Here is a 19,182-nt window from a genome sequence, read left to right on the forward strand (position 1 = left end):
TAAAGAGAAGTTCGAAATTCGAAAGTGGACAAACCAATGCTCCTGGTAGGGGCACCAGCCCCTGCGGAAAACGATGAGCTTTTATCATGTCCTGTGGTGGCCTTTGGCTGGTTTATGGTCAATCCATCGATTTCAAATGCATTTCCATCCATGCAAAAGCATCGAATGCCTTTCCATCGAAATGCCATCTTTTACATGTGAAAGTGCATTTCCATCGAAGCCAGTCCATCGAATTTCTAAATGGACAAATTTAGATGGAAATGCACTTTTAAATGTAAAAAGCAGCATTTCGATGCATTTTTTTGTAACATTAAAACGTTACATGGGGCTGTCCAGTGCTGAAATCTTCAAAGGATTTTAGCACTGGCCAGCTTCATGTAACGTTGCATTTTTTGTGTGGGGGGGGTCTCCCATCCCCCAAAACACCCCGCTGGACCCTAAACCAACTCAAACCCTAAACCTAATTCTAACCCTTGCTCTACACTTAACCTAACCTTAATTCTAACCCTTGCCCTACCCCTTACCCTAACCCTAAATCTAACCCTTGCCCTACTCCTTGCTCTAACACTTACACTAATCCTAAATCTACCCCTTACCCTAACCCTTACACTTGCCCAGCCCATAACCTAACCCTAATTTTAAAACAAAAAAATCCATCGAATTTCCATCTAATTATATTCAATGAAAAGGCATTTCGATGGAAATGCTTTTCATTGGATAGAGTTCGATGGAAAGGTCTTAGATGTCTTGGATTTCGATGAAAAGACCAGATACCCCTTTGGCTCTATAGAGCCCATTTAATGGAGGACTGCCTCAGTCTGAGAACCCCTGTCACCATCTCGGGAGCTGGTTTTGGCATTTTCAGTCTTCTGGGTCTAGCACATTTATTTCTCGCTGAGACTAGATTTAGCCCTCACCCCCATCTCAGTGGAGCACATGCCTGATGAACCTTAACAATTGCAGTATTTGGGTAAGATGAATGAAACTAAGGTTTCCTGCACTTATTCAGAACCGTGTAACCGAAACCTTCAGGCTCCTGTTTAATAGCCTATAGGCCCATTAACCCTAGAACAATTGCCCAATTGGCTCAAGTCAAGCTACCCGATTGTTGTATCCCCTGTTGCGCCTTGATGCCTGCGGGGGCTTCGGTGCGGTGAAAACCAATAAATAAATACATTAAAATAAATAAAATAAATAAAATATGCCGTGTCACACCATTGATCGGGTGTGAGCAGGTTTTGCAGTGCAATGTAACTGCTGCCACCAAGCCTGAATCTCCCTGCGGTATCTGGGCTTTGCAAACCAGAAGCCAAGCAAACTCATCCCCAAGTCCATAAGCTGTTAGCATAGCCTGCTAGCCCACTGGCTTCTGGGCCCACCCGAGTACCCAAGCACACAGCAGCAGCAACCGCAAGCTGCCTCACCCTCTCAATATAGTAGTGCAGCAGCAGCAGCATCGGCGCAGTCAGATTGGCAGATCTCAGTATCGGGCAAGTATCGAGCAAGCAGCTCCTTGCCTCGACTGACCGCTTCACACACACGCCGCCATGCCTCTGGCCCGTGCCTCTGGCTACTCTACCAGGAGCAGGAACTGAATCCGGATCCGAGTCAGATAAATAACGACTCCTAAGGCTCCTGATGTCAGCTGTCAAGAGGACTATGGCACTAATGAGGCAAGAGGAGGCCCGGAGAGGCAAGGTGCTAGGGGATGCAGCAGCAGCACACCATACCTCCGTTGCACGCTCCTGTAGCTCCGTGGAGCTTGTTTGAGGAAAGTACTCTTCTATGCTCTAGGCGTCAAGCCTAACCAGTCTCCAAACGCTGGCTGCTTCCAACACCTAATTCAAGTTTAGTGATGACCGTGCTACATTCCCACAGAAATCACGCATTTGGTTTGTCTTACAAATAAAATTGAATTGAAAATAAAAAAGAAGTGACCACTGACCATGTCCTCCATCCACACCCAGTGGCCACGTTGCCTTGGGCATAGCTTTTGACCATGTCCTATGCAACTCTAGTGACCATTGCACGTTCACAATCTATGGCTAGCCCTGTGAACCTGGTTCATGGGTTCATGCTGGTTCTGACGGTTTGAGCTGGCTCGAAAACCCGGTTCGAACCTGCAGACCTGGCTTGAAAATGCAGGCCAATCGGAAGGCCTGTGGACTAACTCCACAAGGGGTTGTGCTCAGGTTACTCCCCTATTAAGTTCCCCTGTCCCTCCTGAATGTGGTGAGCACCTCAGGCAATAGGGCTTTTTTTAAAGCTTTTGCAATGTGGGATCGGCTGGAACCTCCAAATAATCTACAGGCCACAATGGTAGTGTTTTGGAAAATGTTCATGATCCCCAGGTCAATAACAATGGCAGTCTTTTGACCAGCCAAGCTGGATACCCTTTACTACCGTATGTCTGTGAATAGGAAATAGCAAAACACGGCTCCCCAAAATGGCTCTTTGAGTCCATTAATAAGGTCCACAAGCAAAGATAGCTATAATGGGATGTTGGCCTCTTTTGGAAGAATTGTAAAATCAAGCTGGACAAACCTTCCCCAGAACAGCAAAGGAATGTGAGTCAGATGAAATACGACCTTCTTGGGCAGGTCTGGTATACATCCAAGCAGCGATTTTTACTGTAAATGCGACCAAACATTATCCTGTGAAAAATTGCAGGGGAACTGCACGTTTTGCCCTTTTTCATGAAATAAGGACCTGGAAATGTGTCTACACTATGTATGTCAATCAGTAGGATTCAAATGAAATTGGACAACCTGATCAGAGCTCTTCGTATTGTGGTGAGCAAGGACTCCTAAAGGGGAATCGGGCAAGTCGACAATATACAAAATGAATAATGGCGGCGCTACAATTCACCCCTGGTTCAAGCCCCTATTGGGGGGACATTTTGTGGATTGTTAATGTTTGCAGCCGATCGGTACATTGACCCAGAAATCTGCATGAGTTCTTTTATAAGGTTCAGATGCTTTTGGAATTCTCGTGGTAGCCAGTGTTGACTATAGGGAACTGCGGCCAACTGCTGGAGAGCATAATTTTCTTAGTAGAGAACCAAAGGTACAATCAGCTCGGTATCAGGTAATAAAATCGTGGCAAAAATGTTGCCGGTAAAAAGAAATCATGGCAAAAATGCTGTGGTTTGACCCAGTAAAGGTGTACCCTATTATACCATTTAAGGGGAACAGCGGATGCGGGGCTAACCCCCGCATCCTTTACATGATTGTGGCGGCAAAACCACAGCATTTTTCCTGCAATATTTTCTATACGCAGCCATTTTTGCCCCAATTTTAAGACATGTAAACATCAGCTTTAGGTTCACAGCTCATCACCCGGAATGCCACGTTATTTATATTATATACAGGTCATGTGTTATGGCCTGGGAACTTGCTGGTGACATGTGTACTTTGCATGTGTGCACAAAGGTATCTGTCGGACAGTGAATGGAAGGACACTAGGCAACATTTCCACTTTGTGTTTGTGCTACTAATCCGCCTCCCATTGTGTAGACCCTGTAAGACAGTGCACTTTCATAAATGGATCTGAAAACCCTTATAAAAATGTTTTTAAAAATCTGAGGGAGAACTCAATATTATTGCACAATTAATTCATATATTTTAGGAAACGAATATTGACTTACCCAGAACTTTGCTGTAGTAGTCATCCCATCCACCCCAGATGGACTGAAACGCAGCATCTTGGACTAGGTAGGATACAACATTCTGTACTCTTTCAGTCAGAGACATCACATCCGACAATTCAGACAGCGTGGCAGGCACGTGGGATGGGGGTGCCGGTATCTTCCCACAGTGCCGCTCCACGGTTGACGCTGGTGTGTAACGAAGGGTGTAAACAAAGGGAACCCCCAGTTTCAAAGCAATAAGATCCCCGCAGAAATTTACCAGGTCAACTAAAAGTACATCAAACTTACTCCGGCTCAATCGCTCCATCAAACTCTTGTTTTTTAACACTCCATCGCAAAGGTGCCTATTGTACTCATTTAACGGGATAGCCATTTGACTGAAACGCCTGTAGAATTGCCATGTATTCATGTATTGCTTCTCGTACATATAGACTTTCATTAAGTCTTCAATTAGGGCATCCACATAACCAGGCTCGACGGGAACTTCAAACATTGTATATTTTTCCAGTGAGGCTGTGCTGTTCGGTATCCTGTAAGAAGAGGAAGAGGGCACTAGCACTGTGACTTGGTGGCCTCGGTCAATCAGTCCATGTATGACGGCCTTAATATTCAACCAATGGCTGCCTTCCGCAGGCCACACCAATATGTTCCCGCAGAGCACGGTTCCGGCGAGCATCATCTGAAGAAGTATCACTTGGGGCAGCTTCTTTGATGTCGCCACATCCGCCAGGCCAGCCATACTGAGTCGTGGGTTCTGCAGGGGGATATTTCTGTTGATAGTTTGGTGATATATAGACCTGTAGGCTCACAACGTTGACTAGGCTCACCTAGTGAACACACTGACTTCTGGACGTTATTCAATGAACTTTTTTGGATTTGTGATAATAGCTATGGAAGAATTCCCTGGAAGAAAAAAAAATATGAGGTTTTAATTTCTTAAAAACTGACATATTTTGCAGACCAGCGACGGCTGATGTGCATCCTCAAAACTGCGTAGATGTAACTAGCTTGACAGATGAGCTAGCCAAGGCCCAATGTATTTTTTGAATATACATTAAATTGGCTTCTAACTCATTCTACTAACCTAGCTGGCAGAAAATCAGCTCTCCCCAATTTGGAGAACGATTTCCCATAAGCTCCACCCTGCCTCCCTTCCAGCTTTTCCAAATGGCGCCGCGTAAGCCACCGATCCATTTTGTGAAAGAGTAAGGGGCTAGCAGTGGCAAAACTACTACAGCTGCCAGTGTGTAAGCCCTTCTTCCCACCCTCCTTGCAGGAGTCAGAGGTTCCTAACATGATTTCCTCATCCGATGCCAACAAGGTGGGTGGGAGGAGAGATGCCTATGCTAGTCAACGAGCTGGCAGAACAACTCCAATTTTAGCACCAGGCAGTTCTTCGCCCCTGCTTTGCTGTGCAGGTAATCCGCTTGACAGAAGATCCACTTCCCAGCTAATTACTGTCTATGAGCCACCATTTGCACGCCATTGTGAATCAATTAACTTAATGTAGGTAAATGACACAATGCTCTGAGCAAATAATCTTTGCAGTGCAACACATACTCATAAAATAACATGGCCTTTTACTTTTCCTAGTTGTCCTATTGCTTTGGGTAAACAACTGTGCAGTGCAAGACATGTGCTTGGATCCAACAATAGCATGAAATGCATAACAGTCTGTATCCATTCCCTGTAACCCAACATTTTCTAAACAGAGACTATACATTTTTTGATCAATTTATCAAAAGTGTGCATTCCAATATCTAAGGAAACATAATCAGAGCTGCGGATATTTTGATCTAACTATTTGCATTTGACTGTGGCCAATGGGAACAGGTTAAGAGGGTATTGTACTACGAGCTTCCTAATAAAGTCATCTCTCATGTTAAGGGGATATAGTTTACAGCCCAGCTCTGTTCTTATCCGGAGGCCGGATCCGATAGATACTAAATACAATGCCTAACCTTTTCTCAGATCCATGGGCTTAGAATAAAACATGGCTTTTGGTGCTGACTTGTAGTTGCTGTGAATATGGGTGGGCGTTCATACCACCTGTCTAAACCCAGCAAACAAACCTTTCCCTGTAAAGAATTTAAACAAAACCGCCTCAAGATGACAGACATTGGTAATAACCCCTTTTGAAAGTTATGTGTTCTCTTGACACCAAATAGAGCACAGAAGGAGGAAAGACAAAGGTGCAAGTTGGTTGTATATATATTTTACACTCCCAGTTCCTCATGCAGTATGTCATTTCGAGGCAGGGTTAGAAACATACAGGACGGATCTTAAAATGCAATTTTCTTCTATCTGCGAGGTAGCACTTAGAATGTTGCCCTAAATAGCAATTGGTATCTAACAACTGAAACACTTTTAGTAAAAGACCCTGGTGAAAATGGGCAAACCATAATCCCTCCATTACTTTGAGCAATTCATCTTTTCTGGCTCAAGATATGGTTTAGCCAACCACCCTTCTGGCAGAAGCAGAGGCCAAGATTAGGGAAGGATGTGAGCTGTCATGCAAATGTATTTAAATGCTTCTTGCCTCTTGGTTTGGACGCATAAACATGATTTTGTATTTGACCATGTCAATTATTGATAAATCAGCGGCCAACATCTAGCATGTAAATGATTTTGAAGAATTGCAGCTCACTGGGGCTTGAAGCGATCCGCTCCACAACATCTGCGTATACTAAAACCGGTAGATATCTTGCAGCGGATACCACTTGGGTTTTGTATACTCTTGAAACCAATGTTATGTGGGAACAAAGAGGATTTCCTCATCAAATGGTGCATGGTACTACATAAATGCTCCTGAAATCTAACATTCTTGACCATTCAGGAATACAAAATCACTAGGAAAAATGTAGAATTTTAAATTACATCGATCAAACAAACATTATCTGCAAAGCAGCAAACCATTGATTGGAGCAAAATGTTGGGAAATCTAAATCAAATCATAAACACACAGGAAGTGTTACAAACAAAATTGCATACATTGAAATAGGATTCCTATGACTATAATTTTGACCATGTGCACATCTGGTTAGAAGAAACATTGGAACAAAATGCAAAAAATGTGCACAGAAATTTACGAGAATAACATCATCAGATTGCACTGAAGGCTGTGTCTTCAAAAGCGCTAGCCTTTGGAAACTTGTCATATGGTGAAGAACAACCAGGACCAATTCAATAAGCTCTTCAAGAATCAGGAAAAAAGGACTGCCCCAGCCAGGGAGGGGGAAAAAAGTTGGATTAGTATTGAGATTAGAACCACAGCAGAATCGTTAGTGGAAAACATTTTGCAATGGGAGCTCATGTCTATTGAGCTCACAGATTTGAGTAAAGGTGTTACATGTGTTCCCCCAAAGAATAACACAGTATTTCCATAGTCAGGCCAATCTACAGCATTTTATTTAGAAAGTTGAGACTGTGGACACATTTTCCTTATCAAATAGATAGTTCAGGACCTGGACTTCAATATCAAGCATTCACAATAAGAAAGGAGGATAGGGGAGGAATATTAGTTGTGATTCACTCCAGTAACTACAATTGACAGATTATAAGAATTACCACAAACTCACATATCCCCTCATAATTGGAGTCCAATCCCTCATCCAGGCTGTTATACAAACTGGAGTTGATCTTAAATTCTTTTATGAGATAAGGTCCACTTTTTCACCAAAAAGTATCTGCTGGCCCCTGTGTTATACCTACAATATACAAAGACACATTTGACATGCTTGACAGGACCATAGACTCCTAATATGATGGGATTTTTGAACCTTTGGCAATCTGTAGTGACACACCATCACCAGAGGGGAACACTATATTTGAGACACCTTAGACTTCACTAGTAAAATGGAAATGTTGAGCAGCAGGGATGACTGCAGAGACGACTGCAGTCTGAAGCAGTTAATTGTGCTACACTATCATTCCTGAGTGAGAAGTCTTTCCAAAGTGCATTCGTTTTGCTGGGCGGCCCTGTGTAAACCTGCTGCCTTCCGCGGAGCAGACACGGAGCTGACTGCGGGGACGACTGCAGTCTGAGGCAGTTCATTGTGCTTCACTGGCATCCCCAGAAGGTCTTTAAGGCTGGCAACCTTCTTCATATTGCCACTCTCAACTCTCGCTCTGCTGTCAAACACTCCGTTGACATCTGCCACCTCCTTGAAGAACTAGACCTTGATGTCCTTGGTCTTACTGAGACATGGTTCACGGCCAGCTCTGTCACGAGCTTTGACACTCTTCTCGCTGATGGCTACAAGATCCTCTCAGCACCCAGATCCTCCCGGTCCGGTGGGGGGGTAGCCCTGATCTTTCCTGAGTGGACTCCTGCCTCTATCATTCCGACTTAGACCTACTCCTCTTTTGAATGCCTTGTATGTAGGCTTTCTCTCTCACCTACCCATTCTCTTACTGTCGTTACCATTTACCGGCCTCCTGGTCAAATCACCTAATTTCTCTCTGAGTGGGCAGACCTCTTCTCCTCCCTCCTGGCCTCTACCACTCAACTCCTCCTCCTCGGTGACCTCAAAATACATTTAGACTCTCCTTGCTCCTCTGCACTCTTCTGTGACCTCTGTGACTCTCTCTCCCTGTCCATCCTCCCCTCTGGCCCGACTCACTCTGCAGGGCACACACTCGATGTCTTGATCTCCTCTGACCTCCCCCTCTCCATACCCCTGACCACTCCTCTCTCCTGGAGCGATCACTCCCTCCTCTCCTCTCATATTTCCCTCTCTTCCCCCCAAGCCAAGCCTACCCCAACACTGCCACCTACCTTCTCGGACATCTGGACCATGAAGCGTGTGTCAGTTGTTGCTTTTGCCTCCACTTTCTCTCCCCACCTCCACCTTTGGCTGTCTCACATCCTGACACAGCCCCTTCTCTGCTCTACTCTTCAATTTCTGATACACTTGATGCTCTTGCCCCTGTCATGAGGATCCGTTTGAAGTCCAAAGCCAAGTGAAATTCCTGGTATGACTCTGACCTAGCTACACTTAAACGTAAGTGTAGGGTGGCTGAGAGGAAATGGAGGACTTCCTGTTCATCCTCTGACAAACTGGCCTGTCGCCTGCTACAAAGGCAATGCCGACTCTCTGTTCTCACCAGGAAGAGAGTCCACATTCAAGCTTGTGTCTCTGTGGCATCTAACAACTCGGCCAAACTCTTTAAAATCTGCAAGGAGCTGGCCAACCCTGCTGCAGTCTCTACCCCTCCTGTTGCCTCCCAGGTTATTTGCCATGCCTTTGCCTCTCACTTCATTTAAAAAACCCAGGACATCCTGTCCACCTTCTCCACGCACACCCCTCATCTCCCCTCTCCATCTGTTCTTGCTGACCCTCCTTTAGCCACCCCCCCACCATCCTTCTCGTCCTTTCCTATTTTCTCCCCTGACGAGGTCGCTAAACAAGTCCGATCTATGAAAGCCTCGTCGAAACAGGTTCATCCCTGTTCCTCTAAAACTATCAAGGACCACATTGACACCCTTGCTCCGGCCCTTGCTGTGCTGATTTTTGCAACCACTCCTTTGCCTCGGGATCCTTCCCCTCCGCTCCCCTCTGAAGCACTCTTTTTTGCATCCTCTTCTCAAGAAACCCACAGCTGAACCTTCTTATCCAGCTAATTAGCGCCCAATTTCCATTACTCCCTTAATGGGCAAACTCCTGGAAATGTTGGCCATCTCTCAGCTTAACCTTCATTCCAATTCTGTTGGCTGTCTCCATGACCACCAGTCTGGCTTCAGAGCTGCCAGAAGCATGGAAACTGCTCTCCTGCACATCCGTGAAGATCTGCTCTCCAACCTTGACTCTAACATTCCCTCTCTCCTCATCCTCCTCGATCTCTCTTCTGCCTTTGACACGGTCAACCATACCATCCTGCTCAACCCTCTCCGTGAAAACCTGGGTATCACTGATCAGGCTCTGGCCTGGCTGACCTCTTTCCTCTCAGATGGACCCGCCCAGGTCCGACTTGGGTCCTTCCTTTCATCTATCTTCCTCTCTACCTGTGGTGTTCCCCAGGGGTCTAACCTCTCGCCCTGGCTTTTCAACCAATACCTGGCACCTCTTGCCCACTGCATTGCCATTTTCTGCTCAAATTTCCAGTGCTACCCTGACGACACTCAACTCATTTTCAGGCTGCCCTCTGGCACTTCCCCTCCCTCTCTCATCTCTGATTGCCTAACTGCCATTCAAGATTGGTGTGCCGCAAATGATCTTTTTCTGAATGCCAGCAAGACGGAGATCCCCCTCATCGGCACACCTTCACCATCCTTTCCCCTCACTCTCTGGCCAGCCTCCCTTGGCCCTCCTCCTACCCCAACCTGCGAGGCTAAGAACCTTGGGGTCAGCTTTGATTCCACCCTTTCCTTCTCCGCCCACATTTCTGAGGTCTCTGAAAAGTCAAATTTCCTACTGCACCTCCTCAGAGGTACTCTGCCTTTCCTCTCCTTCCCCCGGAAGCTCATGGTATCCCAAGCTCTGGTTCTCTCTAGCTTGGACTATTGTAACAGCCTCTTTCTAAATCTACCTGCCTCTACTCTCCGCCCTCTGCAACTAACCCAGAACAGGACTGCGAGAATTGCCCTTGGCCTCAAGCCCTGGGATCGTATCTCTCCAGCTCTGAAACCTCTCCATTGGCTCCCAGTGGATGCAAGGATTAAATTCAAAACCCTCTGCATTGTCCACAAGGCTTTCTGGGGCCTGGGTCCAAAATACCTTCAGCTATCCCTCCAGAAATACCTCCCCTCTCGAGCTCTTTGCTCCTCTGCCTCCACTCCCTCAGGGTCTGTCGTTTTTCAAAGAAACAAGCTGGGGGTATATCTCTGTCTTCGGCTGGGGCCTCCCTCTAGAACAGCCTCCCAGCCATTCTAAAATTTGAGGAGAACCATCTCTGGTTCCGGAAGCACCTCAAGACTTTCCTCTTTTCTTCTGCCTTCGCTCCCCCTCTCCTCTGCTGATCTGTTCTCTCTTGGCACTGTGCACATGGCCACCCTCTGTCCTCTGGGCCCAGGTACCTGCTCACCCTGCCACCCTCCCGCACTGCCTCCGGGCCACCCCTTGCACTGGGGTCTGTATCTGTACCCATATAGCCCCCCCTTTTTCTTCCTGCACTTATCATATCTAGCCTGTCTGCTGCCTTAAACCTAGCACTTGCAAATTGCTGGCTGCACTACCACTGTTTTTTGCCTTTATTATTTATTTATTGTTATTATCTGTTTCTCCTCTGCTTCGCACTATGCACTTCTCACCCCTTCCATGCCCTTTTCCCCTCCCACTCTCCCATGCACTTGCGCATTCTCAATGTCACTGGGCCTACTAAGATCGCTATTTTGTTCTCCCCTGTTCCCCTTCCTTGCCTTGTCGCGCTCTGAAACACTTGTGTATGAGCGCAATAGAAATAAAATATCAATATCAATTCCTGAGTGAGAAGTCTTTCTACAGTGCCATTAGTTTTGCTGGGCGGACCTTTGCAAACCTTCTGCCTTCCGTGGAGCTGACTGCGGAGACAACTACAGTCTGAGGCAGTCTATGGCAGAGGTGGCAGAGGTGGACTTGGAGGCCAAAACTTTGGTCGAAATGAACAGAGGACCGCATTTGAGAAGCGCAAATCTGCGGCGTCCCGGTACGAGTGTTACCTACACCCCCAACGCGGGTGAAGGAGGAGGTGTGGAGAAAAGACCTGAGAAATCCCCAACCGTAGGTAGGAGAGCATGTTTTAATTCATACTGAGTGACTTCAAAAGCAAATTTAGCTCCATTACAGCCGGATCTCTTAATAAAACACGGGGGTAACACTCGCCCACTGGTTCGATCACGCACAACAAGTGAAGCCCTTTTTAACGTACTTCCAACATCAGAGTTATCTAACAGACTCCACACGCGTCAATTGACTGTGTCCACGTTGTGTCACGTAGTGCCCATGTTGGACCTAGCCACCTCTGATTTGGCACTTACGTTGCCAACTCCAGAATCGCCTTCGATCTCCCACACAATGGAAGAAAAACAACGGGACGGAAGTTGGGAACGCTGGAGTTACTGTGTGCCCTTAGAGACAAGAACTCTTTTTTACAATCAGGCACCTGTCAAGAAGCAGTAAAACCAGCTTCACAAGCCACCAGGACCATAAATCAACCTCTCAAGGCGATAGAGGTAGACATTGAAAAATTGTCGAAGGTTCATGAAATTGGACTTGAAAAACACAACTCACAATTGACAATACAAATTAAAATTCACCAAACAGCTGTTACTGACAATTTGGGTAGCCCTCAATCGGACAAAAGGGCTTTGCCATCATCTCAAAGGGGTCCCGACCAGACTGGTACAACACCTCCAGAAGGCGCGTTCGATCTTGTTTCTGATCAGGACACGAAGAACATTGCGCAGTCGATGTTGGAAGAGTTGATTATCCACCTACCACTCGACTCATTCGAAGCCTTTGTGGTAAATACGGCCGAGTCAGACACTGGGGCCACGATGACTCTCCTAGAGTGAACCCCAAATTTTGCTGCAAGAAAGCTCTCCCAAGCTGTAGAACATACACTAATAAGACGATGAGAGCGGCAAAAAGCAGGAAGAAACAAAACAAGGATATAACTCGTCTTATTCAAAAAGAGAAACCTCCTTTTTCCAAAACAGTTTAAAACTATTTTAAGAAAAAAGTTCAAATGTTAAATAAACTGTCTGGAGAAATATCTGATGCAGAAATCCTAGAAGGGATTGAAGATTCAGTGGACCAACCAGTCATTAATCGTTCAATCGTGTTGCCCAAAAATGGGCTTTCAGATGCACACAAATCAAAGAACTGGGACAGAACCATGCAATCGGTTAGATGGCACTTTGAAAGCCCAGTGCTTCCTTCACAAAAAAGTAATCTACAAACTCACGGCCCTATGCAACCTGTGGGTAAATTGACTCAATCCACAAACTGCAACACGCTTGAGGAAGTCCCTACTCTTATGAGCCAAACACTTACGATTGACTCTGAGAACCGGAGACATGAAGACAATTTGCCGACAATTGATCTTGTAAGCCCGAAAGTGACTGGCAGAGACGGTCAGACCCTTCCTGGAGCTACAGGGGGAACTTGGAACATCCTCACTGAGCCGCCCGAGGAAGCGCGGCACGAAAAAAAAAAAAGAGCGCAACCAAGAGCTTCAGTAACGGCAGGACTTCCAAAGCCTTTTGAGTCAACTCCAAGGAAAGACTCATCTTTCATTAGTCCACCACAAAGCAGACAACTACCTGAACTTCAGCATCACAAGCCCAAAGATTCACCAGGGAAAAACCCCGATCTTTTAACAATAAGGTCTTCGGTCACAATCATGTTGGCCCCATTTTGCAAGCTTTACGAAGCTGTTGCTGAAACCTTAAAAGATCATACAAATATGACTGCAGCAATGAATACCAAACTCCCATTTATTGAGGGCCTTGTTTTGAGAAAAATTAAGGAAACCCCAAGGGTGAAAGACCAATCAACAGAAACAATCTTTGAGAGCTCTTAGGCATTTTCCCCAAAGTTAATACAGAGAGTAATAACACCCAAATGCCTAAATCATCAACTTCGACTGGAACCCAGACCGGAGAGCAAGGAAAGAGACCTAACACTACAAGCCTGTCCTCGGCTAATCAAAAAATCGATTTGACTTGGGACGGCGGCGAAAGAGATCTTAAAACAAAGCCAAAAAATGTAGTCCGCCTACCTTTAATGACATCCCCTGATGATATTGAGCTAAACAATTTAATAAACTGCAAAAGGGGGCCCGGGCCAGAAATTGATGTGTAGTCCAGCACAAAGATGTAAACATAAAACCTGAGTACCACGTTGGGAGAGACCATCCAACAAGCGTACATCCAAAGAGGTTGTCTGAAGAAGTGGCCTCCTTTGGTATTTCTTTCAAAAAGGCTCTCACGATCACAGACGCCGTATCGACAAAAGTTCCTTGGAGAGAGTCTTCCATACAGCATCATGCTAATAACAGATCTTCTAGGAACAGAGAAAGGAGAGTTGTGCTGTTAAAACTCAAAACAAGCAGCCCGCCCCTCCTGGTACGGGTTATCTTCTGGAAATAAAAACAAATAAAAGGTTAAACTAAGAAAATCCTCGCATACAACCTGAAAAAGAAGACCAAGATCTTTCAGTCGATCTAATGAACATGAGCCTCTATACAGTTGAAGATTGTGAATCAGAACTCCTTCTGGTAGGGAAAAGAAAAGCAGATTCTGACGAAGAGGTCAAAATGGATCTGGTACAAACAAAAAAGAAAGTAACATTGGAATCTTTAGCCTCAGCTTTTCTCACGATGGAGGATAAAAGAAAAATAATCTCGATCAACAGATCAAGATGTAATCCTAAGGGGTCTGAAGGAGACAAATTAACAGGACAAAACATTGTCGAAAAGTCAACATGGCAGCAATATAATACAAACAAAAACGCAAAGACAAAATCCGACAATAACCACGATTCACATTCACAAAAAAGGGATCATCAAAGAGCAACTCCGATTAAGGATAACAGAATGAGACAGCTATCACATGACAGGACACCACCTTCAAAGAGGACATACAAACGAGACCCGAATTCCGAAAGCGAAGAGAACTGAGACAGATGGATCTTTCAAACTGGAACGAGTAGTGGACAAAAGGGACAGCTTGATTCTAAATCAGAGCACAGTCATGCAACTTTTCTCGCATATCCCGAGTCTATAACGTTTGAGATCGGAAGATCTAAAAATTGTAGAACCCAGCATTAATGGGCGAAATGAAATAGCCTTCATGCACATTGAATCATCTACGGTAAAGGAATGTCTAAGAAAGGCAGCAGAGAACCTCCAAACTTGGGGGTACAACCTTCAAGAGGTGATTAAGCAAAAATCTGTTCAGGTCACTTCATATAACGATGAGAGGAGGACAACCTTGAGACAAGTTAGGCCCTGTTCACGTTCTAAGGAACCGGACCGGAGCAGACCTTTGCATCGCCTGAACAGTCATCTTCCCAAATTCCAATGGGATAGGCGTATTTTACTTGAAAGCACAAATACGAGGAAAACCTCTTCTTCAACAACATCTCAAATCCATCCAGAAAAAACTAACTTGCAAAACTTTTCGCCTTTAGGAAAAAGGAGTATGGCACACCATCGGCGTACTTCGGCCCTAGACTTTTCAATTGAAGAAAGAGACATGGATCGTTTTCCAAAAGGTCCTATCGCGACCCTGAACATAACATTTGATCGAAACATCACAAAGATCAATAAAGGGACTAAAACAACAAGTGAAGTTGAATTAAACAACAGTCCAGAGGGCGAGAAATGGTCTTGCGTCTCAGCTGCCATAGCAAACAATAACGCAGCTTAGCCATCAAAAGACACAACCCCATTGACTCGACTGGTGGAGCCAATGGGAGAAGATCTGCATGACCATTTATCCATTGTTTCCTGGAACACCAGGGGGGTTGTTCACCTGACAAAAGAAAGTGACGTTAACTTGGGAGACCACAACGTGATCATGTTACAAGAAACATGGCTTTTAAACAAACCATCTTTGGATGGATTCGACATACAATTCTCTCCCGCTTACAGAGGCCTAAAAGGCCGTCCGATGTCAGGGCTGTTAACAGCTTTCCGCTCTAACAGCAGTTTTTACCTGGTTACATCATTGTTTTCATCAAAATTTATATAAGCTTCATTAGTCCTGTGGCATCGAAAAGCAGCGACCAGTGAACAGGTCATAAGGAGAAAATTGATGTTCATAAATACATATTGGAACTCAAACGCCATTAGTGATCATCCTTTCCTAAACCAACTGGATACATTGATTGAGGACCCCAATGTCCACCACGAGGTGGACCATATACTCATCAGTGGAGACCTAAATATGACCTGTAAAGGTATTGGTGACCCAAAAATTAAACATTTAAAATCTACGGGCTCATCAAAAAGAGGCCTGCTATCAGTTTCGCTTATGAAGACCAAAGATCTGCACAATCTCCACCGAACACTTGATGGAACAAGCAACTATGTACCGACTTGGGAAAGAGAGGATCAAGTTGGGACCATTGACCATATGTACGTCTCAAGAAATCTCCTCGCTGAAATTAAGACCTTCAAGGTAATCAGAACAACTGAGAGTGACCACAATTTATTGGTGACCAAATGGAAATCGCCCAAACCCTTCAGTCATCATATGCCCCATGAAGTGGAAGAGGGTAACGGTGCGATTCGCCTTGAATTGACAGAAGCTGCAATTATGCAACTTACAAGAAGATACCTTAACATCGGCCTTGGAGAAAAATTTTAAGGCAACCATGTCATAGATTATCGCCCACTCCTTTTGGCTTACCAGAAGGTCAATGCAAAGTCCCGAGAAACAGTGAAGTTAAACACCCACAAGTATGATCACTTGCTTGTGGACAAAAGAAGACTGGTACATAAATTGAAAAGACTCGCAAGAAACTCTAACTCACTTAAGATAAAAACAGAAGCCACAGAAGCAGAGAAAGAATACAAAACTTGGGTAAGAAACCATAGATTCAACATGCATCAAGAAGACTCACAAGAAATGTTGCGAGCAACCTGTGGTAGAAATACAAGTACTTTCTGGTCCCTAATAAAACCCACCACGAAGTTACAGTCTTACAGAACTGTGTGGGCAAATTAAAATGGATCGACCATTTTGATACTCTGTACAAGAAACCAAAAGAAAGTTCAATTAACAGCGCATTGATAAATGACGAACCATGGGACATGCCACACAATCCAGAGCAAATACTGTCTAAAATAAAAAAGTTCAATCTTTCAAGAGCACCGGGCCCAGACGGGGTGACAAACAGTGAATTGAAACAGAAGCCAGTGGCTTGGTCTTTATCAGCAGAGTCTTCCAAAATTGTGAGAGAACAAGATCGGTCCCCCCCTCGTGGAAATGTGCTAACATATTTCCGATTTTCAACAAGGGGGCGAGTGATAACCCGAAACATTATCGCCCAATCGCACTGCTTGACTCAATAGGGAAGATTTTTCCTTCTTTTGCGCTGAAAAAATGTCAAGACTGGACGTCTATCACCAAAGTGAACGATCCGTTTCTGACTGGTTTCCTTAAATCTACAGGGACAACAGCAAATATCCTTCTGTTGAGCATGCTCAAAACTAAAGTGTTGGAGGGGAAACCAAGAGTTTTCATGGGCTTCATTGACCTGGTCCAAGCCTTTGACCAGGTCAACAGGTCCAAATTGTGGCACAAACTGACCACCTGGAATTGTCCGCCATCGATCTTAGGACCTATAAAGGCATTGTATGGAGAAACATCAATCCAAGTGCGACTGAGTAGGGCAGGCCAATTGACAAAAACAATTAGTACAGCTCGGGGAGTGAAACAGGGCTGTCCACTGGCCCCAGTGCTGCACAACTCCTATACGGCAGATTATAAGACCAGTGGCCAAGGCGTCAAAGCTTTCCCTCCGATTTTTGGTGGGGAACCTTTGTCACGGATAATCTACGCAGATGACATCATCATTATGGACCAGATGCCAGTGGATCGCCAGAGGAAGTTAAACAACTTGGCCCTCTTTATCAAGGAGAACGACCTGGAGATCAATAATTCTAAAACAAAGATAATGGGCCTCATTACAACCCTGGTGCTCCCGTAATGAAGGGTGCCTGTACGGGACCGGCACCGTTCATTACGGGACACCCTATTACGAGGTCCCCTTGTGGGACCCGCTCAGAACGTCTGGTCAGACCAGACATCCTTAGCGGGTCTGGCAAGGGGACCAGGGAGCTAATAACGGGCCTGTTATTAACAGGCCCGTTAGGAGCTAATAACGGGCCCGTTATTCGATCCCTCCCCATTCTCATTGAGCCCTATGGGTGCTCAAATAGGGATGTTTTTTTTTAATGAGGAATTACCGGGTCCTCCAAGGTTGCAATGGCCCGGTCACTCCTCATTGAAGGAACCCAGTCCTGGAACCCGGTATTAAGGGCATGTCTACCTCCATACTCGTAATGAGGCCCAATGTCTTTTGAGGCAAAACAAAAAAAGAATGAACACCTAAAGTGGTTCACTGATGATTGTCGCCTTGGAAAGAGTCAGGAGTTTCAAATACTTGTGGGTGGTATTAAATTCAAGCCCAAGGGAGCTCCCGATGCAAGAACCTCTTTACAGCAAGATAAAACTATTGATCACACAGACTAAAGCAGTAAACAAAAAAAATATGGCAGATTCTCATTCATACCTGTTCTGAATTTTTATAAGGCCAAAGTTATACCTAGCTTCACATACGGGGTAGAAGCAATGCCCAACCTACCCGATTCCCTGTTATACAAAAAGGCCATTGACCCAACCAGCCCTACAATCTTTGGCCTGATGAGAAAAGAGATTGAAGGAAACAGCACCAAAACCATGCTAAAATGGGTTACCCACATCCACCAGTCATTAGAATTGATGGGATGCACCAAGGAAGATCTGATGAACAACCCGAATAAAATCAAAAGAAAACTTCTTGAGTATGACTGGATAAACACGCAGGAAATGGCTGATACAAATATTCCTACACTCACAAAGAGAATAAACCAACCTGCAAAATACCTCAAAAATTTCCGAACAAAAGCTTAAAAGAAAACTTCACGCGGATAAGATTAAATCTGCTGAAAACAAACGAGGTACTTGCGATAAGGAACAAATCGAGTGAAAATCAATGCCGATTTTGTAAAACCGCTGCAACAATTGAAACATCAAGACATCTGCTGCTGAATTGCTAAGGATTAGCTAGACGGCGCCAGACTTATTTAGACTACATTTTTGCAGGTATTCAGTTTTACGACGAGGAGGAATGGTGGTTTCGCCTGCTGCGTGGTGAAACGACCTCATGGGTCATTGCAGTCACAAAATTCTTTAAGAAAATCGAATTGGACTATTCACAAGAAAAGAGTGACAATGTAATGGTCTGATTTAGAGTGAAGACGAACGAGGGGGGATTAGGTCAACTAAGACGATCAACACAATAAAATGCCGTGCCTCTCAGGTAGGGAGGTTAAACTAGCACTTTTTAGCAATTTTTTTTACCCCCCTCCCTAAGATTATGGCCTCATTACGAGTTTGGAGGCAGCCATGGAGCTATTTGCTCCATGGCTGCCTCCAAACTGGGCTCCATTACCGGGTTCCTGCAACGATGAATAACCGGGTAATTTCGACATAGGAGGACCCGGTAATTCCTCCTTGCAGGAACCATTCCCCATTCCCATTTGAGCCCCTTTAGGGCTCAATGGGAATGGGGATGGAGGTAACAACAGGCACATTACAAGTGTCCCGTTGTTACCTCCCTCTTCCCTCTGCAGGACCTGAAAAGACGTTTGGTTTTACCAGACGTCTGATCCGGGTCCCACAAAGGGAATCTCATAATTGGCCCTGACGGAATGAAGGGGGCCGGTCCCGTACCGGCCCCCTTCATTCCGTCAGCGCCAGGGTCGTAATGAGGCCCTATGATTTTCTTTCAACTTTGAACACTTTTTACGTAGAGAATGATTCTGGTAAAAATTGAGTTTCA

The 19,182-nt window shown here is 45.1% G+C and overlaps 1 protein-coding gene across 3 annotated transcripts in view; it reads right to left on the reverse strand.

Annotated features, from left to right (window-relative positions):
• Positions 1-19,182, reverse strand: part of LOC138515788 (UDP-glucuronosyltransferase 2A1-like) — a 428,107-nt gene that overhangs the window by 378,677 nt on the left and 30,248 nt on the right. For 2 of the 3 annotated variants that reach the window (XM_069630511.1, XM_069630510.1), the window contains exon 2: positions 3,647-4,552. In XM_069630511.1, coding sequence (XP_069486612.1) covers positions 3,647-4,388 — 742 coding nt within the window. In that variant the 5' untranslated portion in view covers positions 4,389-4,552. Of the gene's footprint in view, positions 1-835; positions 839-3,646; positions 4,553-19,182 lie in introns of all 3 variants that reach the window. The other variant, XM_069630513.1, reaches the window with a different exon arrangement.

Source organism: Ambystoma mexicanum, chromosome 6q (genome assembly GCF_040938575.1).
Source record: "Ambystoma mexicanum isolate Mex_15411 chromosome 6q, UKY_AmexF1_1, whole genome shotgun sequence".
In the NCBI taxonomy this organism is placed as follows: Eukaryota; Metazoa; Chordata; class Amphibia; order Caudata; family Ambystomatidae; genus Ambystoma; species Ambystoma mexicanum.